This window comes from Ipomoea nil, unplaced genomic scaffold, assembly GCF_001879475.1.
Source record: "Ipomoea nil cultivar Tokyo-kokei standard unplaced genomic scaffold, Asagao_1.1 scaffold0782, whole genome shotgun sequence".
Lineage (NCBI taxonomy): Eukaryota > Viridiplantae > Streptophyta > Magnoliopsida > Solanales > Convolvulaceae > Ipomoea > Ipomoea nil.
The window spans coordinates 717,643-744,995 of record NW_017617210.1 but is presented as its reverse complement, the minus strand read 5'-3'; the positions used below and the strand labels follow the sequence as shown (position 1 = coordinate 744,995).

The 27,353-nt window shown below is 34.9% G+C and overlaps 2 protein-coding genes across 2 annotated transcripts; both read left to right on the top strand.

Annotated features, from left to right (window-relative positions):
* Positions 1-1,596: 1,596 nt before the first annotated feature.
* LOC109177034 (serine/threonine-protein kinase AFC2-like) lies at positions 1,597-5,264 on the top strand. The gene is made up of 10 exons (XM_019326372.1): positions 1,597-1,776; positions 2,558-2,747; positions 2,996-3,176; positions 3,282-3,330; positions 3,427-3,541; positions 3,796-3,887; positions 3,998-4,216; positions 4,406-4,503; positions 4,590-4,692; positions 4,782-5,264. The coding sequence occupies exons 1-10, from the start codon at positions 1,675-1,677 to the stop codon at positions 4,929-4,931; spliced, it is 1,299 nt and encodes a 432-aa protein (XP_019181917.1). The 5' UTR covers positions 1,597-1,674; the 3' UTR covers positions 4,932-5,264.
* Positions 5,265-21,253: 15,989 nt separating this feature from the next.
* On the top strand, positions 21,254-27,003 carry LOC109177033 (quinolinate synthase, chloroplastic). The gene is made up of 7 exons (XM_019326371.1): positions 21,254-22,167; positions 23,810-24,094; positions 24,647-24,868; positions 24,982-25,161; positions 25,500-26,015; positions 26,302-26,463; positions 26,868-27,003. Exons 1-7 carry the CDS (start codon positions 21,391-21,393, stop codon positions 26,916-26,918), a joined length of 2,193 nt encoding a protein of 730 aa, XP_019181916.1. The 5' UTR covers positions 21,254-21,390; the 3' UTR covers positions 26,919-27,003.
* Positions 27,004-27,353: the final 350 nt, after the last annotated feature.

Genomic DNA, 27,353 nt, shown 5'->3' with positions numbered 1-27,353 from the left:
AACATATTATGTGTCTTATTTTACGAATTTATATCTTGTATTGTGAAATTATGTGCCTATAGGACATATAGTATCTACATAAATCAGATTTGAGAATAAGTAAATGTATAACATGTGTATATGTCATGTGTTGTGAATTTTTGTGTTTCGTGTTATGAAATTCTGTACCTTAATAGTATTGATAGAATAAATTAAAATTTATGTTGAAACATGAGAAATGAGAAACGAGAAACTATAAAATCTGTTAAAGTTTAAATATCAAAACGACGTTGTGTTTGATCTTGCGTTCATAATACTATGTGGATGTAAACACAAAAAAGCAAACTTTGTATATATTCCACAAAATTCCTTGTACAGTGTATGTATAATTCAATATGCAGGTACAAAATCTCTGTTTAGTCCTCTGATTCTTCACTGACGTTATCTATTGAAGTGCCTCCGGGATTCAAATAACGTAGCCTCCGGGATTCAATTGCCGCATGCCTCCGGGATTCAAGTGGCGTAGCTTCCGGGATTCAATTGGCGTGACTTTCAACAACGAACGTCAAGAATTTAGAAATAATCAACCCTGCAAAGTTTCAAAACACATGCAATGGATTCAAGTTGCCTTAAGATCCTCAAATGTCTTCAAAAGACTTCCAGATCCTTGAGACAATCAATTCTGCAAAGCTCCAAAGTACTTGCAATGGATTCAAATTGCATGCAAAATCAACAAAAATGCCTTCAAGTCTTCAAGCGTTCTTCAATGCCTTCAATGAGCTCTCAACTCTTCAGGTTTTCTCAATTGTCAAGCGTTCTTCAATGTCTTCAAGCTCTCAAGTCTTCAAGTTGTGTTTTGGAATGAAAATGAAGGCTCTATTTATAGTAAGAGCCTAACCAACATTCCTCAACAAACTCCCCTTTTAATTAATTAATTAGTTAATTATTTATTTAGGAAAATGAACCTTTTTCCCAAAATCAAGTCTAGGTTAATTATTTTTATAACCTAATTCAAATTCAAATTAAATTATAATTATTTAATTCAAATATAATAAAATTATATTATACTTAAATTATTATAATTATAATTCAAATTCAAACATGAAATGGGCTTGGACCAATTGATTAATTAATTCAATAGCCAAAGATCAAATTTAATTGGACTAATTAAATTAATTCAATTTCTATGATCCAATTAATTAAATTGACCCAATAATTAATCTCAACATTGGTCCAATAACAATTATGTTAGTCTACCTGTCGGGTTCAAATTTTCCGTGTCTACAGTGGACTCTGATCCACGATATAAATTGTCTTTGGGCTTAGAGTCGGCCTAAGGCCCAACAGAAAGCCCATATAAAGATCTTTTTATCACTAGTAAGTAGTAGTAACTAGTAAGTAATAAGTAATAACAGGCTGTCCAGTGAGAAAATCCAGGCCTATTACATTACGTATTGGGCCTACGATGCACTAGAAGCCCACAAACGATTCCCTCCATCCATTCCGGGGGGAAGGAAAGCAGATCTAAGGGCCAAAGGAACGACACGTGGACGGGTAGATTTCACCTCAACCGACCTTTCCGACGCTGAAAGGCCAATATTAGGTGAAGAGATAGGGTTTCAATCTCACGCATCCTTATTCTCTCTATCATCATCTCCTTCAACTTTCTCTCTCTTTCTAAATTTCTCTGCAACGATGGAGACAGAGCGCGTGACCGAGTTTCCCCTCCCGCAACTCGACCGGCGACCACGGAAGCGGCCTCGATTGGGCTGGGACGTCCTCCCTGAGGTCCCTAAGGTAAAAACACGTTCCGACCTTGGAATTCTTTGATCTCTTCAAGTTTTACGTTTTTTTTTTTTTTTTTTCGTATTTCGCTTCTGTTTTTGCTAGATCTCATCAAAGATTAGATTCTTTATCGCGTCAGGTATGATTAACATGTGTTTTTCCTGAAATTTTATGCACATAGTTTTGACTATGTAAAGATCTATATACATATCTATCTATAAATCATAATTTTTAAGTTAGATATTTAGGGATTAAGGTTGTTGTAAGCTCCGTGTATCTTGTGCGGTATTTAAATCTTAATTGCATAGTAAACATGCCAAAATTTTGATTTTTTTTTTTTTTTTTTTTTTGTTTTATAGCTTCAGATCTGATCTGATTGGTAGGAAATATTTAACTAGTTTTAACATCGTTTTTGTCTGATGCTAAGATCTAGTTTGATGGAACGTATAGTTGGCTACATAGAACAAATGTATGGTAGATAGGTTGCTTTATTGGTCATGTGTAAATAATTCCGATTGTTTTGATAATGGATAATTACCATTATCTTACTGTATTGTGTTAATCTTGAAAAGGTGTCTGATTACATTACATAAAAAGGATAGATCCACAAAATTTTAAATATTTTCATTTGGTCCTGTGAAGTTGAGAATTCTGTAATCTACTGCTATTCAATTTACCTCTTTGCTTTGATTTTTTGGCTGCTTGATGGTGAAGTTTGTATGAAGGTATCATTGAGGTAATGGAAAAATCAGTTTTATATTGTGGAAAACATGAATGGAATCCCTGTGTGTAGGCTCAGCTAGGATTGTTTTGTGGACAAGAGGTTGGGAGTGTGACAAGCTATGCATCTTCAAGGCAACCTTCCGACCTTACTGGTTCCCTTTTTGTTAAGGGAGTTGCTCAAAATGGTTCTCCCCCCAGGAGAGAAGATGACAAAGATGGGCATTATATGTTTGAGCTTGGAGAAAATTTAACTTCACGCTGTAATCATCTTTTACTATGATTGAAATTAGACCTTTTGTTTAGTCTTATAGATATAGTGGTTCTCATCATTTTATTGTGCATTAATGAATTTAGTTAATAGTTAACCATTTCCTATGAATTCGCATTTGGTATATCACTCCAAAAGTTGTGTGAGGAAGCTATATATTTATTTACAGAGGCATGCATATAATTAAAAATGGAGATGTTATTTTATGTTGCTCTGACTTTTTGGTTGCTCCAATTACAGATAAGATACACAGCAAAATGGGTGAGGGCACCTTTGGACAGGTTCTAGAATGTTGGGACCGAGAAAGGAAAGAAATGGTTGCCATTAAAATTGTTCGTGGCATTAAGAAGTATCGTGAGGCAGCTATGATTGAGGTTGATGTGCTTCAACAGCTTGGTAAACATGATAAAGGAGGCAATCGGTGAGTAATAGTGCCTGTGCCTATTGTAACATTAATTACTTTTGCTATGGTCCCATTTTGGCCTCTTGTAAATTGGCAGTGGTTGAATTTGTTTGTTCCTTGCAGTTGTGTTCAAATACGGAACTGGTTTGACTATCGTAACCATGTTTGTATTGTAAGTATTATATGGTTGGTTAGTGGATTGGATTAATTTCCCCAGTTAACAAATGTTATGGGGATTAAAATTGTGGATGAACTTAAATGATAACAGGTCTTTGAGAAGCTTGGACCAAGCTTATACGATTTTCTACGGAAAAACAATTACCGCTCATTTCCTATTGACCTTGTCCGTGAGATTGGAAGACAACTGTTGGAATGTGTAGCATGTGTGTAATAACTGCTTTATACCAAACTTCAATATATTTATTTTATATATGTATGAATTATCAATGGTGTATTTTTAGGTCTTGTAAGTCTAAAGTTAACCAGCTGGCTTTTCCTTATCATGGTTAAATAATTAAATGAACTAAATTGTGCTGGATTTTACTATTATTACATATATATAAATATATAGATATATAATGTTAAGACTTTGATGCCTTTTTTTATCTAATTGGTGATGGCCATTGAACATTTGCAGTTATGCATGACTTGCATCTCATCCACACTGATTTGAAGCCTGAAAATATCCTCCTTGTTTCTCCTGAGTATGTGAAGGTTCCTGATTACAAGGTAGTGCATTTAAATATTTAATTTAGTCTACACATGTACAGTTTGTGAGTTCAGTGGATTTTTAATTTTTAATGATTTTTGTGTTCTGTTGTGTGCTTTTGTGTATGCAGTGCTCTTCCAGATCACTTAAGGATACTTATTTTAAAAGAGTCCCAAAATCAAGTGCAATCAAGGTAATTGATTTTGGTAGCACCACTTATGACCGTGAGAATCAAACCTATATTGTATCCACACGTCATTACCGGGCACCAGAAGTCATTTTAGGTCTTGGATGGACCTATCCATGTGATATATGGAGTGTTGGTTGTATCCTTGTGGAGCTATGCTCGGTAAGTTCTCACCCATGTTGTAACAACTTTTTTATTATGTTGCTATTTCTCAGATGAAGATGAAGATGTTTGTGAGTTATATCTGAATGTATGGAACTCTAATGGAAGATTGAACTCTTTAAAGTCAGTTTTGTACTATTTCTCTGTAAAGAAAAGGTCAAGTATCTGATCATTTAATTCTTTTCCCAGGGAGAAGCATTATTCCAAACTCATGAGAATTTAGAGCACCTAGCTATGATGGAGAGGGTGCTTGGTCCTATGCCACTGCACATGTTAAAGAGAGTAGAGTAAGTTGTTCATTGCTTTATTTTGACATCTACTGTTACATATCATTTGAGTTGTGTGCTTAAAACTCACAATTGCTTGGTTGCAGTCGGCATGCAGAGAAATATCTTAGAAAGGGAATGCTGGATTGGCCTGAAGGTGCAGCATCAAGAGAAAGTATCAGAACTGTTCTTAAATTACCTCGGCTTCAGGTTGACATTTTAATTTTTAATTGCATCTTCTGTATCCCTTTAGTCTTCTTCCCACTTTGATTCTGAGCTTATTTGATTTTGTTCAACAGAACCTCGTGATGCAGCATGTAGACCATTCCGCTGGGGATCTTATTAATCTTTTGCAAGGATTACTTAGATATGACCCTTCAGAGAGGCTTACTGCTCGGGAAGCCTTGCAGCATCCCTTCTTCTCAAGGGACCATCTTAGGAGATTGTGAGACTGAGTAATTAAGAGCTTTGTTTTATGTGAGTATGATTCTGGCAAAAGCTAGACTACTTGTGTGAAGCACCACCTTAGCCGCCTGATTAGGTTATATTTCATGAAGTTGGTGGTTTAAGGTATGCATTCCAAGGGAGTTGGGTAGAGCTTGTGTAAATAGGGATGATGTCCTCTGTTAACTACATTCTTGGATAGAGTACGTGCATAATAGTTAACACTGCCTTGACCAGCTAATTTGTGTGTAGATTAATGGAGTATTACTCTTTTATTGTCCAAACGACTCAGTTGCATGTCTTTATGCAATTTTTACATTGTGATTTATTGGTTTTCAGAGTAAAGCTAGGAACCAAAATTTTGATACATACATATTTCACCCACTTTAAACTTAATTAAGCACTATTTGAAAATCATCAAATAAAATTGCAGCAGGGCTCTATGCCTCAAATGTTGAAATATTGGAATTATCCTCAAATGTTGGATACTTAAATGTGAGGGAGGTTTGCAAGTATTCTCGAATATGATGATGGATTTGTAATAATATTCTAAAAGCAAAATAGATCAGATGACGATGCAATTCGTAAGGAATAAATTTTGCTGAGTTTTTAAAATTCAATAGGAATCAATCGCATCATCAAAGTTGATGTGTATATATATATATTAGCTCTTTTCTCTTAATAGGTCAAATTATGAACAGTATGAGCAAACAAAAAATACGTGCTTTCAAAGCAAAGACGTGTTTTACCTTTGATCATGCATGCAATTATAAAATAATAAATAAAATTAATATCCAATTATATAAAAAAGCTATTATACGTAAACTACAACTTTTTTAAAAAAAAAATCATACATGAATATTATTATTTGATAAACTTATGGAAAATTATAAAATAAATAATATTAAAAATAATATCTAATTAATAAAAATCTAATATACACAAAATATAGTTTTTTTTAATATATATATATATATATATATATATATAGGGACGCACTCAGGTGCGAATAAATGTCCAGGAAGGAAATGCGAACGAATCAGCGCGCGACACGTGTCCAGATCTAATAGCTTAAAAGAAATGCGGTGGCATTTTCGTAAATAATTGAACATCGAAGTGCAAGTGAAATCTCTTATAAGTGCACCTATTTTCACCTATAAGTGCACCTATTTTATAAGTGCATGTAATTTTGCCTTGTTAGCATTCACTTTCCGCAACCATTCATGCACTTGGGTGTGCTTATAACTATATGTGCAACTATTTATCACTATAGGTGCAACTACTTATAACTATAGGTGCACCTATAGTTACACACTAGCTAACAGTCCGCCAGGTGCTACATCATAGGCACATTGAGAGCGTAGATAATTGTAACCATATACATATAAAATGACAGCAACGAAATGCCAATCCTCGGGCTTTATTTGTAAAGTCTCTATTCCTTGGTAATCAAAGCCCAAAGATCTATGAATTATCCCATGCTTGACTAGCCAAACAGACAAAAAACTCTGCATCTTTTTTATCTCTCCTTCATTTTGATTTGTATAAGTATTTCACATTTGCGATGAAATTGATGAAGATTGACCTGCTATTTTTTATTTTGTACCAAAGAATCCTGCCGAATTCACTAATTCGTGGGAAGAGACCTATAAGTGCATGTAATTTTGCCTTGTTAACATTCATTGATCTGAGTTCAGCGGGTAGTAATACTCCTGAAAACCACTCGCAAACATTCATACACCTAGATGCAACTACTTATACCTATGTGTGCAACTACTTAGAACTATATGTGCAACTACTTAGAACTATAAGTGCAACTAAGTATTGATGCTCAGTGTAAATTTTTACTTGCACCTATAATACATTTTACATGCACTTGTAATACATTTTACTTGCACTTCGATGTTCAATTATTTACGAAAATGCCACCGCATTTTTTTTAAAAAAATCAGTGTTTCTCATCCATTAGATCTGGACACGTGGGCGAACAGAATCCATTCCTATTTCGCGCCTGGGCGAGCCGTTCGCACCCGAGTGCAACTCTATGTATATAATAATAATAATAATAATAATAATAATAATAATAATAATAATAATAATAATAATAATAATAATAATAATTTTACAATATTTTAGAGAAAAAATGGTTAAATAAGGTATTTAATAGGCCAACAAGTAATTAAGTTCCTAACTATAAACCAATTAGATATCTTAGCTTCTCATTTTGATGCAATGAGTTCAAGTAATCGGTAATTTTTTTTTTTAAATCAAAAAAATAAATTATAAATGAACGTTCCCCGGCCTATATAAAATAACATAATTGGTGGAAAATTATATCGTGCACCGCGGTGCATTATCGATTATGCACCGCGCATCAAAACGACGTTGTTTTATTTAATGAAAAGAAACGTAATCCATTTCACGCCATTCCACAAAAATAACTCTGTTCTTCAGTTTCATTTTGTATACATTGCAGTTTCAGTTCAACACAACTACAGTTTCATTTTGATATAACTACAGTTTCATTCAATATTTATACACTCAAATATGTGAAAATGTTATTTAATTTTATTTTATATATACACTATAGTTTCATTAAAACATTACTACAAGATCATTTTGATATAATTACAGCTTCATTGTACAATATACACTCAAATGTGTGAAATGTTATTCAGTTTCACTTTATATATACTACAGCTTCATTTCACCACAACTACAGTATCGTTTTGATATAATTGCAGTTTCATTTGATAATAAAAAAAAATAATGCGTGAGACAGTGTTGATTTAGATACAATGTAGTGTCACTCCGTTAACACTAACAGCGCGCCGTTTCTTTACTTAAAGAAACAAATTCGTTTTGATGCGCGGTGCATAATCGATTATGCACCGCGGTCCACGATATAACGGCTAATGATTGGTCGAGTGAGCTTCTATTGGAGTTTGATGTATAAAACATCGCAAATTATGCCGTGCAACCGTGTGCACCATGTATGGTGCACACGGTTGCAAAAACGACGCCGTTTTGAGTAAAAAACGCGCATCCCACTTTAAAAAAAAAAAATCAGGTTCGATTCCTCGCAATAGCATTTTTTGTGCATAATTTGAATTATATATCCACAAATTCATAACTATATATCCACAAGTTCATAACTATGTATCCACAAATTCATAACTATATATCCACAGTGAATGAATAACACAAAATCCAGAATGAATGAACTAAATATCCACAATGAATGAACCAAATATCCACAATGAATGAACCAAATATCCACAAATTCATAACTATATATCCACAAATTCATAACTATATATCCACAATAATACTGTTGAAGGTAATCAAAACTGATTTTTTTTAAAAAAAATGAGATGCGCGTTTTTAGTCAAAACAACGTTATTTTGCAACCGTGTGCACCATGCACACAGCATAACTATTGATAAAACATGCCTTGAACCCGCTGGTGTCTTATTATTTTTAAGACCCATCCCAACCCACTGCCCGTTAACGTCCAAAAAAATCTGATCCATGTGGGTTCAATTTGGATGGATATCTTATAACCAATTGAACTTGCATGTCATCCCTAATTACTCTAATGACTCTCCACAAGATTATTTGATAAATTTTGTCGTGGTTGAAGTGATTAAAACAATTAGCTGCTCCAATTATAGAAATTTTAAGAGATAAAAATTCGATAAAAATAGTAGTAATAAAAATAATATAACTATTATAATTTCACTTTTATTACTTAGCTTTAACCATTTGAATATCACAGTTTTTATAAATTCACCATTGCTAATAACTTTAAAACCTAGATTGTAACTTGTAAGGATACGACTCCGCAAATTATTTTATGGACCCAGGTCCACCTTACTGGTCCAAATGTTCACAATTTATATACTACGAACACACAATGTTAATATATATGTAATTGATTATCTTGTTTTGTATTCACAAGTTCCTTTCAAATATTGCAGTCACACAGTATTAACAAATTAGGATTTTATGACTTTGTATTATATTCACAAATTCTTTTCTACAGTTATTATGTGTTTTGACTATTTTTTACTTAGAAATATAATTTATATTCTAAAAGTTTACAATTCTAATACTAAAAATACATAATTTATACGTCATTTAGAATCAAGGTCCAACTTATCAGGTGGACCCTGGTACATAGTATATTGGTATAACAACTCGATACGACTCTAACCTTAGCTTTTTGAACTTTTTTAGACTCATGTGGAAAGTATTGCCACACGGAGAAAGTATTGAGGCAGTGAATCCGTGAAAGACTGGTTAATAAAAGCATTCTCAAATTCCTTAAAAAAAAAAAAAAAAAAAAAAAAAAGCATTCTCAAATTTGACCCAAACGTTATTGGTTAATTCTTGGTCGCCCAAACTGGACTTCATCTCCCATCCTTTAAAATATGTTTGGTTAATTATAGGAGAATAAGGATATTTCATCGTTTATTATAGTTGTAATTTACGTTTACATTTTTTTATGTGTTAGATTGATTATTATTGATTTTAAGAGATGGTCCACTTTTTTTCTTCAATTTTTTCTTTTTTACTTCATCAATGCAATTTAAATAAGGAGTATTACTCCAGAGAAATGAGAATTCACTTAGGTGGCATTTGGTTGGATATTTTTGTACCTTACTATTAGATTTGATATTTATTATTGATTTGTGATGTTCGATTTGATATATCACACACTCAAAATGAATAATAGATTAATGAAAAATTGATTTTAAAAGATTACCTAATTAAGTAGAGAAAAAAAAAATGAAATTGAGAAGATTTTTTAACATTTGTCCCATTTTAATGAATGTGGGTTTACACTAATTAATATATATATATATATATATATATATATATATATATATATACATTTTTAAAGGGGTTTAAATTATACTCCGAATAATATAAATGTTCTCTCTTGTGTGCAAAGGGGTGCCAAATGAACCCCAAAAACTTAAAACTCAGGTTAAGGATGGTAATTAACCCGCCCTCGACGGGAGAAATCCATCATCGCCCCGACAGGGACGGGTTCGGGGAACGGGGGCGGGGATTGGGATGAGGACGGGGAGGGCATCTCCCGCCCGCCCCGACCCCGATCCCCGTCCCCTCACCGATGTAAAAATTAATGCCCAACATTATTCTTTTTTATACGCGATGCGCAAAAATAAATGCCCAACATTAGTATTTAATGTTAAAATTATATTTGATACGGTTAATTACCCTATGTATGTGGAGTGTATACCATATGTATGTATATGTATATAAAATGTATGAACGATGGAGTAGACTAAGAAAAATAGCTCAACGGGGCTCTCTTATTCATTTATCTTCTTGCATGCTTAGAGAGAGTATAGAGGGTGTAAGGGGAGAGAGGAGAAGGAACCCCTAACTTGTGAGCGTAATGGCCTTTATATAGGTTTAAACTATTGACCCATTGACTTTGACCCAAACCGTTTGATCCCGACCCAAACAGGAGCACGAAGTGTACGGGGAGGCTGAACTCGGGGTATATTCCTTATCAATAGTTATAATTTTTTTAAAAAAATAATATTTTATAATTTTTTTAAAAAAATCATAAAATTTATAGTTGTAGAGTTCATATTATATATTAAAAAGAATAGTTCATAATTTGGTTAATAATTATAGTATGATTAATAATTGTTAAACTACGAATTTAGATATGGTAAATGATTAAATATAATTATTGTATAATTTAATGTATATTGACCGAAGTTTAATAGTGTAAGATAATTTTGTCCTTTAAAAATGATAATATAATTTTGTAGCGTATATGTTCAACTAAGTATAGAAATACGGAAAACTACTAATCTTGATTCACTCTTATAAGTTTTTTATTTAGATTTAGATTAGATTTTACATATTTACAAATTTTATTTTATATTTTAGGAAATGACTAACTAAAATGTAAATGAAATCAAATTTATTTATTACATTTTTTTTTTTTTGTGTGCATCTGAAGCCCTTAAGGAGAGCACTATCTAACCCTTAGATGGGGGTATTACAAGAATCAGCCAAAAGAAGATCGTTCATCTCAACAAGGGCGTTATCAAGGAAGAGGATCCCCAATCAATCGTCTGGCCCAAGTTCGCCAATCGGCACACTTATTACCTTCTCGACTTCTCAAGAATCAGCCAAAAGAAGATCGTTCATCTCAACAAGGGCGTTATCAAGGAAGAGGATCCCCCAATCAATCGTCTGGCCCAAGTTCGCCAGCCAGTCGGCACACTTATTACCTTCTCGGCTTCTCGCTCTATGTGAGTGACCCGAAAAAGCCTAAAAACTTTTGCAAGGTCAAGATAATCTTTAACTAAGACCACCACTGTCTTAGGCCGGTTGCATCCTCTATTCATGATGGACACCACCGCCGCCGAGTCCATCTCAACCCAAACCTTTTCAAGTCCTAAACTCAGACTGAGCCGTAGACCCTCCCTTAGGCCCCAAACCTTTTCAAGTCCCGATCTTGATAGAAAAACCCTTAACCCATCTATCGAGATAATCCCGGATTAAACCCCCAGCACTAGCTAACCTCGAGTTGTTTTTCATGGCACCATCTGTATTAAGCTTCACCCAACCCGATTGCGGTGGAGTCCATGTGATCCATTTCCAGTTCCATTCGAGACCCCCCCCCCCCCCCCTAAATGATTTATGAGGTTTACACTGGCCTCTCCAACAAATCTGTGCGCCAAGTTTGTCACGCGGGAGGGAGTTCCAAAATTGTTGTTAAAAATGTGATCGTTCCTGGCCTTTCAGATCTTCCAAAGGGTGTAGACGAACACGACGCTCTAGGGAGTGCCATCTGTCATCAACTTCGTGCTCTAGTAGTTGGTTTCAACCCAACTCATGAAGGGGGAGAACCTGTTCAATGCCAACCCTCTAAGCCTCCAAGCAGTTTCCCAGCACTAGACGTACGGCGAAAGGGCACTCCTAGAAAATGTGGTCCGTCATCTCCTCCTCGTCACCGCATCACTGGCAGGAAGTGTAGTCCGTCATATTCCTTTTTCGTCTTTCTACATTTGTGAGCAGCTTGTCCTTGCGTAGTAGCCATGGGAAGGACTTGACTTTCTCCACGCATTTGAGATTCCAAATCTATGCCCAGCTATTCTCTTCGGCCTTCGTACCTGCGATCAAAGTGTAAGTAGATTTGACGAAAAACGTACCTGAGGTGCAGCCCAGCCAGACCAGTCTATCCTTTGTTCATTCGTCAATGGGTAAAGGTATGGCTCGCACTTTATTGACAAATCCTCTGTGATATAGTCACAAACTCTTGCATTGTAGGTGCTCGGAATATCAATCTCAAGCTCCAGCCCCAACGGTTTGTCATTGACCCACCAATCCATCTGCTGGCTAAACTCAGGGTGTCTGCTTTCTTCTCATATTATCCAAGATGTAGGTGAAATGCCGTTTGGTAACCCTCTTTTGAAAGATAGGGATGCCAAGGTTTTTGTCAAGATTTTCAGTAACCGGAATGCCAGAAATACTTCCCACCCCCATCTTGACCTTATTAAGAGTGTTAGAAGAGCAGTAAATCAAAGATTTAGAGAGATTGATATGCAAACCTGACCGACAGGAGAAATCCTTCAAGCAATCCATGATGATGGAGATTTGATTTCGGAGGCCTCCCCGAAAAGCATAAGGTCATCCGCAAAAAAAAAAAAGAAAAAAAAAAAAAAAAAAAAAAAAAAAAAAAAAAAAAAAAAAAAAAAAAGAAAGAAAGAAAGAAAGAAAGATGAGATACCCCAATTTCTCCTCTTGTGATGTGGATTGGTTTGCACCTTTTCTTGCTGACCTCTTGTTGAATGATATGGGAGAGTTTTTCTATGGCAAGATTGAACAAGTAAGGGGCTAAGGGATCCCCTTGTCTCAGACCTCTCCCTAGTTGGAACAGGGGAAGTTTCTCAACATTCTAAAGAACCCCAATGTTGCTCTTCTTGAGAGAAAAAAGAATAAGCCTGATTAACTGAATCGGGAATCCAAAGTCCACCAAAACCCTTTCCATAAAACCCCAATCGATGCTGTCATAGGCTGTGTGAAGGTCGACTTTCAACCATTTTTACCTTTTTCTTGTTAATTTGTGGATGATTTCCTGGGTGAGAACAATATTGTCTAAGGTAGATCTGCCCAACAGAAAGCTATTCTGATGAGGGCCGATGAGCATATCCATCAACGGCATAATTCTATTAACATAACTTTAGACACAATTGTAAAGATAACATTGAGCAACGTGATAGGCCGAAAGTCAGCAGCGCTCTTAGGATTATCCTTTTTTTGGGATAAGAGTGATGAATGCCTATAACAAATTAACAGGTATGAGTTAATACCTCCAATGGTCCTCCGAGTATTAGCGATTTACCAGTTGTGGTCATCCGAGTTTTAAATGACCTCCAATGGTCTTCCATGTTTTAAAAAATAACCACCCGTGGTCCTTTTAGGACGTCTGGTGGTCATTTTAAACTTGGATTTTGTTTAAGAATTAGGACCACGGGTGGTTATTTTTTAAAACATGGAGGACCATTAGAGGTCATTTAAAACTCGGATGACCACAACTGGTAAATTGGTAATACTCGGAGGACCATTGAAGGTATTAACTCTAACAGGTACCTCCCGAAGATGATGGCCTCGTTGACAATATTAGTTACAGAATTACCCTCCACATTCCAGAAATCTTAGTAGAAGGCGGCCTGGATTCTGTCAGGACCCGGGCTACCCATCCTCTTCATCCCAAAGACTGTGTTCCTAACTTCCTCCAAGTCAGCCGGACGAATTAGACTCTAGGCTTTTGTGGGACTTTATTTCTTACCACAATGAAGAACCGGGGTGTAAGCCCCCCTTGGTCAATCCCTGCAAAACAAGTTAGAAAAAAATTAGATGACATGTTCTTTAAAGACCTTACCATCCGAATTCCATTCTCCGCTGATTTTGAGAGATCTCCCCCGCTCCATGGCCGCTGTAGTTCTGTCAAGCTTGATAGGCTTTCTAACGTGGTTCAAAATTGTCTTGATCGAGTCATCCCAGAAGTATTCAACCAGTAGCCTTAGGAGGCGAACCCAAACCACAATCTTCTCCGTTTTTGCGGTTTGGGGATCAAAGTTCGGCATCTACCGCTGGGGGATCACATAGCAATCAAACAGCTTCTACGGACCATCAAGGAGGACGTGCTTATACTCCGTCGCCAAGTTAAACCGGACGACGCAGTAGCCATCTCGATGTCCAACATTTCAACCCTGTCATTGATATTCCATAATCGGAGTAGTCTTTGTTTCAGAAGCGGGACGGCTGGAGGCTTCCCCAGATATTTGATGATAAGTGCCTTGCGCCAAGGTTTCACCAGGTCTTCCCGGAAATCTTTAGGGAACTTAGCAACTAGGATTCCATCCCTCACCTCTTCCATCTCCTTGTCTGGTTCCACTGTGAAGCCCTCGTCCAGCCAGTCGCCGTCTAACTCCTCCAACATGGGATCATCATTGAGCATGGATGGGGTTGCGGTAGTCTCGAAAAAAGTACGTTTGAGGATCTTCACTCTCTTGCTCGTGTGAGTCATAAGGGGCCCTTCTTGACTCTCCTTCCGCCACCGGATGGGGGGCTGACCGCGGCTCGCCGCGCGTCTTCCATAGAATGAAGGTTCCACTAAGTGTGGATCCACTAGTAACGTACCAAACGAAGGATACCGCTCGAGAGGAAAGTTTAGAGAGAAGATTTTTTTCGGTTTTAGGGGGTGCTCATCCCAAATTAAGTTTAGAGAGAAGATTTTTTATAGTTCTATTTATTTATTTATTACATATTCTAATATAATATATACATATATTCGTATAATTAAAGAAAGTAAGGAAGTATATGGTGGATGCAAGTGCATGGTAATAATAATGGAAATAGATAACGGAAGTTATAATGGTAGGGACATTTTTTTTTAAAAAAAAAATTATATAATACAACTTTTATAGCTTAATGTATCAAAAAATATAACAGAAAAATAGACATAAATAAATGGTACTAACCTTCATTCACACTTACAGGGTGTTTGGTTGGAGGGAATTTAAATTTCGTTCCCACTTAATTCCCACCTAATTCCAAAGGCCATAAAATTCCTTCGTTTGGTTGGAAGGAATTGCAATTCCATGGAATTGCAATTCACCCATTTTCATGGAATTAAAATCCCATGTACCCCCATGGGATTTTAATTCCTGGGATTTTGGGAAGAAAAAAAGCTAGTGATGAGACAAAATTACCCCTCCCTTTCTTAAACCTAAAATTAATACCACAACAATAATGGACATTTTGGACTTTACACTACTTATTCCCTTTCAATTTCCATGTATACCAAAATTGGAATTGAAACTCCCAGTAATTCTATTCCTGTAACCCAAACACTGTAATTTAAATTCCTACTTTATTCCGAGTAATTCATCTCCCATGGAATTGCAATTCCTTTCACACGTAATTCCCCCCTTCCAACCAAACGTCCTGTATTATATTTTTATTTTTATATTAGATTTAGATTAGAATTAAATTGCCAAAAACCTTATGGTCAAGTGGCATGAAGTGACTCTCTTAAGTGGGAGGTTATTAGTTTGAGCCTAGATTGAGAAAGTATATATGAACATATACTACATATAACAGGGTAATTCCTTCATTCTCACTTTTAAGTAATTTATTTTGAGATTCCAGGACCATTTTAAAAATTAAGTTATAGTGGTTTATAAGCATCTTATTGAAAAGAATATTTTATGAGTTTTGGAAGTTATCTTTTTGAAAGAAAAAAAAAAAAGAATATTTTATGAGTTTTGGAAGTTATCTTTTTGAATAAAATGTAGTGCCAACGTTTGAAATTTTTAGTTATAATCAAAATTTTAGTGTGAGGCATGAAAGATTCAAGTTTATCAAATTGAAATTAAAAGCTTTAAATACAGGAAAATGATTTCTGGAAAATGTTTTTTGAAAAATGAGTTATTTTTTAGAAGATATTTTTCTTTCTGGTGTTTAGCTACACAACGAAAAACTATCTTAATTTTAATTGTTTGATACTTTTAATAAAATTCTTTTCTGAATAGCATTCTTTATATATATATATATATATATATATATATATATATATATATATATATATATTACTGTGTAGAAACCCATACAAAACAAATATATCTATCATGCAAATCATAAAAAACACATATATATATATGATTTGCATGATTCTCATTTGCATGATAGATATATTTGTTTTGTATGGGTTTCTACACATAACACAGTAATATATATATATATATATATATATATATATATATATATATATATATTAACATTTTAAAGAAAGTAACTTTTTTTTTTATTTTCAAATACAAAAAAATTAATATTATTTGTAGACTTTACTTATTTTTTTGAACTTTGAATTCAAAAAAAAAAATTCGAGGATCGGCCCGCGGGGCCCACCAACCTGCATGGGCGGGCTTTGGTTGCATGAACCCTAACCTGCGAGTTTGGTGGGCCGACTCGCAAAAGTCCGTAAAAAATTAGGCCCAAAATTTTTTGCATGTGCATCTCTTGAAAAATGACTTCTCCCCAAAAAAAGAGGAAGTCATTTTCACCCAAAACATACATATTTTCCTTTGACTAATGCATCATTTTCCATTGACCTTATTTTTCCTCCTCTGGCTAAACATTGAAAACTCGAAAAATATTTTCCGGGTTTCCAAACGCACCATAATATTTAGGTTGAAATGCTAGTGAATTCATCTCCGTGATGTGCATACTTTTCTCTTGTTTTGGTTGAGCCTGCAGACATGAGTTAATTTATAAATATTTTAAGTCAATTCTTTCCAATTTTTTGATTTTTTTTCATTGGCATCATTAAAAAAATGAGGCGGGGTTTCTCGTCCCCGAAAAATTTTCTGCCGGTCCCCGCCGAAAAATGGGACCAGTTTTAGGAATGAGGATCTATTTTGGAGACGAGGACGAGGACCCCGCTTCCTGCTCCGTTGCCATCCCTAACTCAGGTTCATTGTACGTGACATCAGATTTACTATGATTAATTTTGCATGTTTTGGCTTTTTATTATCTCTATAATTTTCTTCTTCCTCCTCTCCTTTTATCTAAAAAAAACTCCCAAAAACTGTTGTGGGAATTGGGGATGCGTTAAAAGTTGTGGTGATTTTTTTTTTTTTTTTTTTTGTGAGACTTGCAAAAGAAATGTACGTTGTGTGCACCAGTAACGCCCAACGTGCAAATTCATTGTGCGACAGGATAACCACCAACTCAACAAACCACTTTGAGCAATTTTCTTTTTATTTTTAATTTTTATAATTGGATCCACAAAAAACTCAATTTAATTTTTCTCGTTATGATGCTGAATGGAACTCGATTCTAGTCAAGAAATTACGACATCGTTGGTCATTACTTGCCCTTTTTGAGCAGTAAGGAAAGATAATACAAAAGTCAATTACAGATGAGAGTGAATTTGGGACCACAGAATAATCTTCTTTTTAAATCCTCTTTTTCAGATTCGATGCTAATAAATCACAATCATAAATATGGAATTGGAAAAATGACTAAATGAGTAATACCCGTTTACTTCAATAAATTGTTTTCTATTTTTTATTTTTTTTAGTTTTCATTCTCTGTTTTATGTTTAAAAAATTTAGACTTAATTCCTTATTTGGTCCTGCATTTATAGGTAACAATCCAGTTTTAATTCTTTTTTTTTTAAACATCCTTTTTTGGTCCTAGTATTATTGTAGAATGATTATTTTTTGTCCTCTATCAACAAAATAGTTTAAATATCATTGAATATAAGGGCATTTCGCTCTTTTAAGCTACTAATAAGTTATAAGCTCTGTTTGGTAATATTCCCAAAATAAACTCATAACTTAAAATAAGAGCTTATTTTGGAACGATACCTTAAAGCTATATTTGGCAAACCTAGCTGAAAAGGTAGCTGAAAGCTTAAAAAGAGCTGAAAAGCTATAAGCTAGGAACTGAAAACTGAAGAGATGTTAAACTAGCTGTTATGTTTGAAAGTGTTATTATTATTATTATTATTATTATTATTATTATTATTATTAGCTGACTCTTATGCTTGAAATTATTATTATTATTATTATTATTATTATTATTATTATTATTATTATTATTATTATTATTATTATTATTATATGAAGGAGATTTGCAACAATATTGTTATTTTATTATGGGATGATAGATCATGATTATGCTAATAAATTTATATGAAAATGTTAATTTTTTTTTTTTTTTTTTGATGACAAAATGTTAAAAGTTTAATATATAAACAAACAAATTTAAATTTTATGAAGATGTCATTTTTTGTCTCTTTACATTTATCAGCTTTTATCAAAAAACTAATTTTAGCTAACACTTTCAACTCCTTTTAAGGATAGCCTCCACGAAGACCACAAACTGTAATATATGTTCAAGAGTCAATACCGCCTCCACTGAAGCCCAAACTCATAACCTCCCATATAGGAATCCAACCTTAATGCCATTAGACCACAAGGTCTTAGCTTAGATCTTAAATTTAAAATATTTTTGAATATGTTTGGTTTAAATGAAAGAAATATAATTTTTTTTTGTCAGACCATGAGGTGTCCTGAGCAGGCCATAACTGTAGAATATATCTTTAAACCCGTATTATACTCGGTCTAATCAACATTCGCACCGTGTTAGCCCAATTAATGCGTATCAAGTTGCTCCCCTATGCAGTGGGTTCGGGCCTCGGTGGAGGCGATTATGGTGACATCTGATGTAGTAGCTTGTATATGTGGGTATCCCCTTCCTTTATAATAATAAAAAAAAAGTGCGGGCCAGATTGATTAATTTTTATTTTTAAGTCTAATATATTTAAGATTTTTATATTTGATATCCGAATCAAATTTATATTCGTATATAACATAACTAAAAATATATTCGAACCAATAACCTATTAAGTTCACATAAAATTTAGTTTAGATAATATTAATATTCTTTGAACTAATATTTAAAATATTTTTGAATATATTCTTTTGAATAACATGTATATACATAATGTTTACTTTAAAATTTAATATATGTGAAATTTCAATACTCGATATTCGGACCAAACTTGTATTACGATATAGCATAACCAAAAATATATGAACCAATAATCTATTGAGTTCAATCAAAATCTAAAACTTGGTGTAGAGTTCAAATTTAAATTTGATAATGTGAAAAAATATCTAACTTTAAGGGTAAGCAAATAAGTTATGTTTATATAATAAATGCAAGTAGAAAAGATAAAATATGATGATAAGTAAAATAAGATGATAATGAATGTAATCATAATAATGAATTAAAGCAAAAACTTGTGTGAGACCGTCTCACGGGTCTCGGGTCGGATCTTTGATTAATGAGGTCAAAGATCCGAGCCATTAATCAAAGATTTGACCCAGTCATCGTGAGACGGTCTCACACAAATGTTATCCATGAATAAATATGTAAGTAAATAATGGTGAGAATGTGGTTATAGTGATATATATAGCCAAATATATTCTATTTTTCATTTAAAAAATAGTACAATTTTTAAAAGTCTGGAAAATGTATTTTATTTTATTTTATTTTTAAATGAAAAATTGTGCTAGAAAACATGTTTTCTCATTTCTATTCTTCAAATTTTTAAAATCTGGAAAAATTCTTCCCCTAGCCAACGGGTCATATATATATATATATATATATATATATATATATATATATATATATATATATATATATATATATATATATTTAATAAAGAAGCTCATTCATTTAATCATAAGCTGAAACAATTACAAATATAATCGATGGAACAATATACTATTCTTTATAGTCAGACAGAAAAAACTTCCCTAGCAATGCTACAAAGAACTTGAATTGCAGATTGTTTAACAAATTTAAAGTTGAATTCGTTAGATGAATTTAGTGCTTCTTTAATATCATTGAAAAATTGATCAAACGTAATCAAGACTAACTTTGGTTGATAAATCTTGCACACCACCTGAGTATATGTTTTCCATCTGTCATTTATTGACAATATATCCATCGAGTTGAGATGGAGATGCTCTTTTACATGGTCATCTTTGTCACCCAGAATGAAGTCCATATACGCCATGACTAACTTATATGTTTCACACTTATGAAAAAAAAGAACTCGCCAAAAGAAACGAGAGAAAAACAAACTCGCCAAAAGAAACGAGAGGAAAACAAACTCGTCCCACAAACGAGAGAAAAACACAGAAAAAAAAAAAACAGAACACAAAAGAAAAGAGAAGCAGCAATACACCTCTTAAACTTTATTTTACGGATCCACGGGAATCATACCACTTCTTTATTCCGATCTGGCGAAATCCTTAATATTTAGATTTTTGAACCTACCGCAACTTCCTTGAAGGGTTGGCGGCTGAATCGGCAGCGAACTTTATTATGAAACTAAAAAACAAAAAACAAAAGAAAACAGGAGACCGCCGGCCAATAAACGAAGCTCCGTCAAAGGCTCAAAGCTTCGGCCAGAGGCCGGCGGCCACCAGATAAAGAAACGCCCAAAAAAGAAGCTAAAATTTTGTTAAACAGAAAGAGAGGTTTCGAGAGAATTAGGGGTCGTTTACCAACTTGAAAAAATGGAGAATTTTCCAGAAAAATTGAGAAATTGAGAAGTGGAAAAAATAAAAAATAGAGAAGTTTAGAAAAATCAACATTGGAGAATTTTTCAGAAAAATGGAGAAATTGAGAAAAATCAACATTGGCTGGCGTTGAGGTCCAAGCATTGAATCCTGCTGGTGACGCCTGATGTAGTATACTGAGACTCAAACTCACAACCTTTCAAACGGAAGTCCAACTCATGTACCATTATACCACATAGTCTTGGTATTATTGTTGTTGTTATTATTATGATTATGATGATTATTATTATCTTTGTTGTATAAATATACAAATGGTATATAAGATGATTGTATTTAATAAAATCACAAAACTAGAAAAATAAAAAACTAGAGGAATGGAGAAATAGAAAACTAGAGTAATGGATAATAAAAACTGAAAAAATGAGAAAATAGAAAATTGGAATTGAAAAACAGAAAAATGAAGTAAACGACCATTAGGAATTCTGAAGGAAATGTTTATTTAGCTTTTTCGGGTCCTATTATTATATTATTATTATTTGGAGAAAATACTTCTTCCAATTTAATTTGTTTGTTTATTTTTGTAAGATTTGTAGGCCAGGCAGGGGATAAAGTGCAGAATAAATAATACGGAGTAAATAATTGGAAGTATATTCACTACCATTCTTTTTGGTATGCCTTTTCGCGCTTCTTAAGGTCCTCTTTCCTTCCTACGAATTTCCTCCACTCCTCTCTGCACCCCAGCCGCCTCTCTCCCCCATAACCACCGCCGCCGCCGCACCTCTTCTTCCTTCATTGCCTCTCTATGGACGCCGCAGTGGTAGCCATGAAAGCTTCTTGCTCTTCCTCATCTTTCCTTTTTAAATCCATTGCCACTTTCAGTCCCAGCTCCTCGCCTTTCTCCAGACTCTCTGTGAAATGGACCCAAACCAGAAATCCGTCAAAAATGGATCTCAACTCCTCCTCATCATTTCCCAAATTCGTTCTCCGGAGCCCCCGGAATCCGGAGTTTTCTTGCGCTGCCTTAACATCCGAGACGGAATCACAGACCTGCCCCCCGAGCCACCTTGCTCCGGCGAAGCTCCAGCTCCTTGCATCGGAATTCCAGTCTCTCGCGGAGCCGATCGACCGCGTGAAGCGCCTCTTGCACTACTCCTCTTTGCTGCCTCCCATGGAGGACTCACTGAAAACCATGGAGAATCGGGTGCCCGGGTGTACCGCCCAGGTGTGGCTGCATGTGAGGTTAGATGGGGAGAATAAAGTTAGGTTCTTTGCGGATAGCGATTCGGAAATTACCAAAGGGTTCTGTGCCTGCTTGGTTTGGATGCTCGATGGGGCAGCTCCGGAGGAGGTTCTCGCCATGAAAACAGAGGATTTGGGTGCTCTGAATGTGATGGGCTTAAATGGAAAAATGGTGTCTTCTTCTCGGGTGAATACTTGGCATAATGTGTTGATGAGTATGCAGAAGAGGACAAAAGCTTTGGTGGCTGAAATGGAGGGCAGGATGCGAAGTGAGCCATTCCCATCTCTGGTAGTCACTGCTGAAGGTATAAGTGCCAAAGGAAGCTATGCTGAAGCTCAGGTGATCTTTTGCCTTTTCTCTTCATTTCTTGGTTTTGTTATTCAGTATTTTAGCCTGTCTCTGAAATTTTTGTCACAGATTACTTTTTGATAATTTTAGATCACGAGTACTGATTATTTAATTGTCCATGTCATGGTTGGGAGTTATTCTGATGCAAAATTAATCCATGATTAGTGTTGATTATGAAGTTGTTTGGATCACTTGCACACACTTTATTAACAAAAGTTCAACTGATCAGCCAACCCAAAATAAGATCATAAACGTGCTTGGTTCGAATCCTACCCAGGACCATAAATGGGAGGTATGGATTTGGTAATATCTTACTATGAAAAGCTTCCACTCTTGATTTCTCACTTCTTTTTCCAATCTAGCTTTTTGAGTCTCCATCTGAATCTTCACCTCAACATTTCTAACTTCCTGTTTTGCATAACCTGTGATAAGCTGGAATTCTGACAAAGTTCCAAGTATGTCAGAGTTCACTGAAGTTTCATAAGATTTCAGTTGTTTCTAGCCCAGCAGATTCTTCATGAAATTGATGTCTCATAAGTAATGCTTCTCGCTCTGCCACTTGAGAAGGAAGAAAGTCCTTCCCTCCTCGATATGGAATTATACGGAATTTATTACGTAATAGAATAATTCCTCCAGTGAGTCTCTGTATAAAAACCAGAGGATTTCATTAAACTCCATTACTTGTCATTTTTTAAGCAACCCAGAAATTTTAGACTTTTGAATTTTTTTTTACATCATTCATTTGCATTCTGCCTATTCATAATGCAAGGACAAAAACATGCTAAAAGAGTAATCTGTCAGCTTCTCTTTCATAGAGTGATCCATCAATTGATACACTCTCCTCTTCACCACCACCACTCAATGAAGAATTCTGTCCAGATTGCGACGTTTCTTTGGAGAAGCGTTGAACCCTAGCGGATAATTGTGCCCTTTATAAACAACCAGAGCATCTTTCTTACTCCAGACAACAAGGTCCCCAGTTTTCATCTGCTTTTCTCTCAAAATGAATAATAAACATATCAGCAGAAAAAAAAATAATTATAAATGGGATCTCAGCAGAATAATAGTATTAGACATTATAAGGAGACGAGTTTTAGATGATAATAATAGAAAAGTTAGTATTTTGTGAGGGAAAAATGTTCACAACTATTTGTTTAACCAATAAATTCTATGGAGAAACGTTTTGCTCAAAATATTGAGATTTGTCAGACTGTTTTCAGTATTGTTTATGGGTAATTTTTAAACTGCAAATGACAAAGAACACACCACCCCTCCCCACCCCAAAACAAAAAACACACAAAAAAAAAACAAAAAGTATGCAGTATGCTTGATTCAATGATGCAAATTATGTAGTTCCTTGAATTTTGATGCGTGCTTGTAGAATAAAATGTTCTCATGCTTTTGATATATAGCAAGAAAGAAAAACAAAGAATTGGCTTGCTTTGGAGAAAATCTCATTATAATTACGGAGTAAAATATGTGTTTCAACTCTATCTATTTTTAGCAAGACTTTATGTGAATTGGGTAGAATATATAATGAGGGAAAATATTTAGCAAGGGTGCAATTACTGTAACTCCCATCTTAGAAATTCCAGATTTTAAAGGCCTAAGTTTCATTTTAGTGTAATTGCAGGCCAGATTTCTGTTTCCTGATGATTCAAAAGTCCAAGAGATTGCCAATTTGCTACAGGAAAAGAAAATTGGCATTGTTGCACATTTTTACATGGATCCTGAGGTCCAAGGTGTTTTAACAGCAGCACAGAAGCTGTGGCCTCATATACATATATCCGATTCCTTGGTTATGGCAGATTCAGCTGTTAAGATGGCAAAAGCTGGATGTCAGTATATCACTGTTCTTGGAGTAGATTTTATGTCAGAAAATGTTCGTGCAATCCTTGATCAGGCTGGATTTCCTGAGGTACTTTTCATCTCTATACCCTACCTTTCTTCATTCTTGTTAATATAATAATATCTTTTGCAATTATGAAAATAACTTCCTAGTAAGTTCAGCATGAATTCTTATCAATTTTTGTGGTATGCTTTCTATTGCTTTTGAATCTGAACGAATGAATTCTCCCCTTGCAATTATTTCATATTTCATATGAACTGGAGAATAGAGTGCTATAAATCTATAATATGTAACATAGAGCTAATAGAGAAATAGGATTCGTTTAGCTAAGTAGTTCATCCAATGTTATATCAAGGGGCTTGCTTTGTGTTGTTATTGAGATGTTGAGTGGAGTATTTTTTTTTCTTTGACAGAAAAGTAGATGCAAATTTCTCTACTTGTTTCCAATTTTCTGCAATATTGCTTTACTGCAATTACTACAGATGAAAGGTGGATCATGATGTTAGTTTTGGAGCTTTTGAAGTTGTAGTATAAACACACTATGTTTTCCGAAGTTTATTACATGGGGCAATGAGATATGGTTTCACACTTTTGGCATATATTGACATCTTTGCTTTGCAGGTTGGTGTCTATCGGATGTCTGATGAACGCATTGGTTGTTCTTTGGCAGATGCTGCAGCCAGTCCTGCATATATGGATTACCTTGCAATGGCGGCTTCTCTTTCTTCTCCTTCTTTACATGTTGTTTACATTAATACCGCTTTGGAGACAAAAGCATATTCTCATGAGCTTGTGCCAACTATAACCTGCACTTCTTCTAATGTTGTGCAAACTATTCTGCAGGTTGTTTTTCTTTTATTTTATTTCTCTTTGTTATTTTGGAAAATACCTTTAAAAAAAAAAAAAAAAAATCCCTTCTTAATATTTGACTTAATTCAAACTTCACATATGTGCAGGCATTTGCTGAAGTACCCAACTTAAATGTGTGGTACGGTCCTGACTCTTACATGGGTGCAAACATTGTGGAGTTGTTTCAGCAGATGACCATGATGACTGATCAAGAAATTGCTGAGATACATCCACAACATAACAGAAAGTCTCTTAAATCTTTGCTACCTCGTTTACACTATTTTCAGGTAATAATAGATGGTTTTTACACTATTGCCAAGTACCTTGTGGTCTGATGGCATCACTGTTACCATTCTAAACGGAAGGTCATAGGTTCGAGTCCCATTCCAATCAAGGATGTTGGCATAATCATGTTGAGCAGATACTACGGATAGGTTACTTTATAAGTCAAGAGTTAAAAAGATATATAGTTGTTTTATAATCCAATTAACAGGTAAAAGCAACAAAAGGACTAAAATCAAGGAATTAATAATATGGATGATGGATGATTCTTCATCTTTTGTACTAGCCGTATTTGGTCAATCAATATCCTTCAATTCTTGTATTTATATTTTGGGTGTACCAGGATGGAACATGTATTGTGCATCACCTCTTTGGTCATGAAGTTGTGGAGAAGATAAAGGAAATGTATTGTGATGCATTCCTCACTGCCCACTTTGAAGTTCCTGGTGAAATGTTTTCACTAGCAATGGAAGCTAAACAGAGAGGGATGGGAGTAGTTGGGTCTACCCAGAACATATTAGATTTTATAACACAAAGGGTACAAGAGGCAATGGATAGAAACATCGATGAGCATCTTCAGTTTGTTTTAGGAACAGAATCTGGAATGATTACTTCAATAGTTGCAGCAGTTCGCAAATTATTAGGCTCCGTGAACTCTACCGACAGAGGAGCAAAAGTTAGTGTCGAGATTGTCTTCCCTGTATCATCTGAGTCAGTGACAAAAACGCCAAAGATTTCATCTCAGGACCTCTCTTTAGGTGACATGGGTGATTTCTTAAAGGTCCCTGTTATACCTGGAGTTGCGAGTGGAGAGGGGTGTTCTCTTCATGGTGGCTGTGCATCTTGTCCTTATATGAAGGTTAGCGTATTTCTTTCTTTAGCTCTCTCTCTCTGTTGTCACCAAACCCACATTATTAATGATCTCGAACAATCCCTCTTCTCCCATTTGCACACCAATTTTTACTTTCAGCTCAATTATTATACTTTCATTTTCTAATCTCCAAATAATGCGTGTGTTTAAACTTTGCATGTTTTCTTTCACATGCATTATTAGTTTTTTTTGATAATTTCTCTAGTTTTGTCATTTCTGCTTATGCTAGCTCATTATCTTAGTATTTTCTCTATTCCTCGTTTTCTCATGACAGATGAATTCTCTGAGCTCGCTCCTTAAAGTTTCCCAAAGCCTGCCAAGTGGCAAAGATAATCTTTCAGCATACGAGGCTAGGCGATTCAGTGTGCTAACACCAAACGGGAGATTGATCGCAGATGTTGGTTGTGAGCCAATTCTGCACATGAGACATTTTCAGGTAACTTCAACATCGTTATCATTTATATATATTAACAAATGTGGAGCTTTTAGCAGTTAGCACCATCATTGCCTTAACTAGAGTTCCCAATCCAATAGACCAAGGATCGAGTCTCACTAGCTGCAGTCTGTGAGCAACCTCTCAAATTGAAGGGGGCTCCTTGTGCGCAGTGACCAAAAATCTAGTCTTTGTTGATCAGTTGAGTCACCATGATTTATCCCTCCACAAAATGTCGGGCCGGGGTGTGGGGTGGGCGATTCCACCTTTTGTCACAAGAGTTCCCAATCCAAGTTTGTGATTAGTACTTAAGAACACCATTAATATGCCAATGTCTTTTGAATAACCTCTGAAAACATGGGAGCTTGCAGAGTTTCCGACACTAATCTTACGAACTGTGTTTGTAGGCAAAGAAACAATTACCAGAAACGCTAATCAGTCAAATACTGCAACGCTGAAGCGAAGTTTTAGCAAGTCTCAGGAAACTCCCTGTAGGCGGTATCACGGTAAGGCCACACAAGGAAAAAAAGAAAAAAAAAAAAAGATATAACAGCAAGCTAACCAATATAAACACCCTTTATTCTCTCCATTTTGAAGTTTGATTGTTTAGTAGTGGCATAAAAGAGGAAGAGTTATATATATATATATATATATATATATATATATATATATCTTCACTCCATTTTGAAGTTTGGTTGTTTAGTAGTGGCATAAAGGATGTAGAGTTGAATATCGATAATTAGATGAGTGGAAACAATCATATTCTATTTGTATCCGCTTATGTTCTGTAATAATTTCACTTTGGTCCTTTGGTCAACACACACCTAAAGCGCCTACGTTCCGCTTGCAGCCAATACAACCAAAACCAAATTTGCACGAGATTCAACAACCGA

What these genes read in the sequence shown, in the direction of transcription:
- LOC109177034 (XM_019326372.1), top strand. Translation starts at nt 1,675, where the DNA reads ATGGAGACAGAGCGCGTGACCGAGTTTCCCCTCCCGCAACTCGACCGG. An exon ending in CATGATAAAGGAGGCAATCG is followed by an intron (nt 3,177 to 3,281) that starts GTGAGTAATAGT and finishes TGTTCCTTGCAG; the next exon opens with TTGTGTTCAAATACGGAACT. An exon ending in CACATGTTAAAGAGAGTAGA is followed by an intron (nt 4,504 to 4,589) that starts GTAAGTTGTTCA and finishes GCTTGGTTGCAG; the next exon opens with TCGGCATGCAGAGAAATATC.
- LOC109177033 (XM_019326371.1), top strand. Translation starts at nt 21,391, where the DNA reads ATGGACGCCGCAGTGGTAGCCATGAAAGCTTCTTGCTCTTCCTCATCT. An exon ending in GAAGCTATGCTGAAGCTCAG is followed by an intron (nt 22,168 to 23,809) that starts GTGATCTTTTGC and finishes GTGTAATTGCAG; the next exon opens with GCCAGATTTCTGTTTCCTGA. An exon ending in CATCTTGTCCTTATATGAAG is followed by an intron (nt 26,016 to 26,301) that starts GTTAGCGTATTT and finishes TTCTCATGACAG; the next exon opens with ATGAATTCTCTGAGCTCGCT.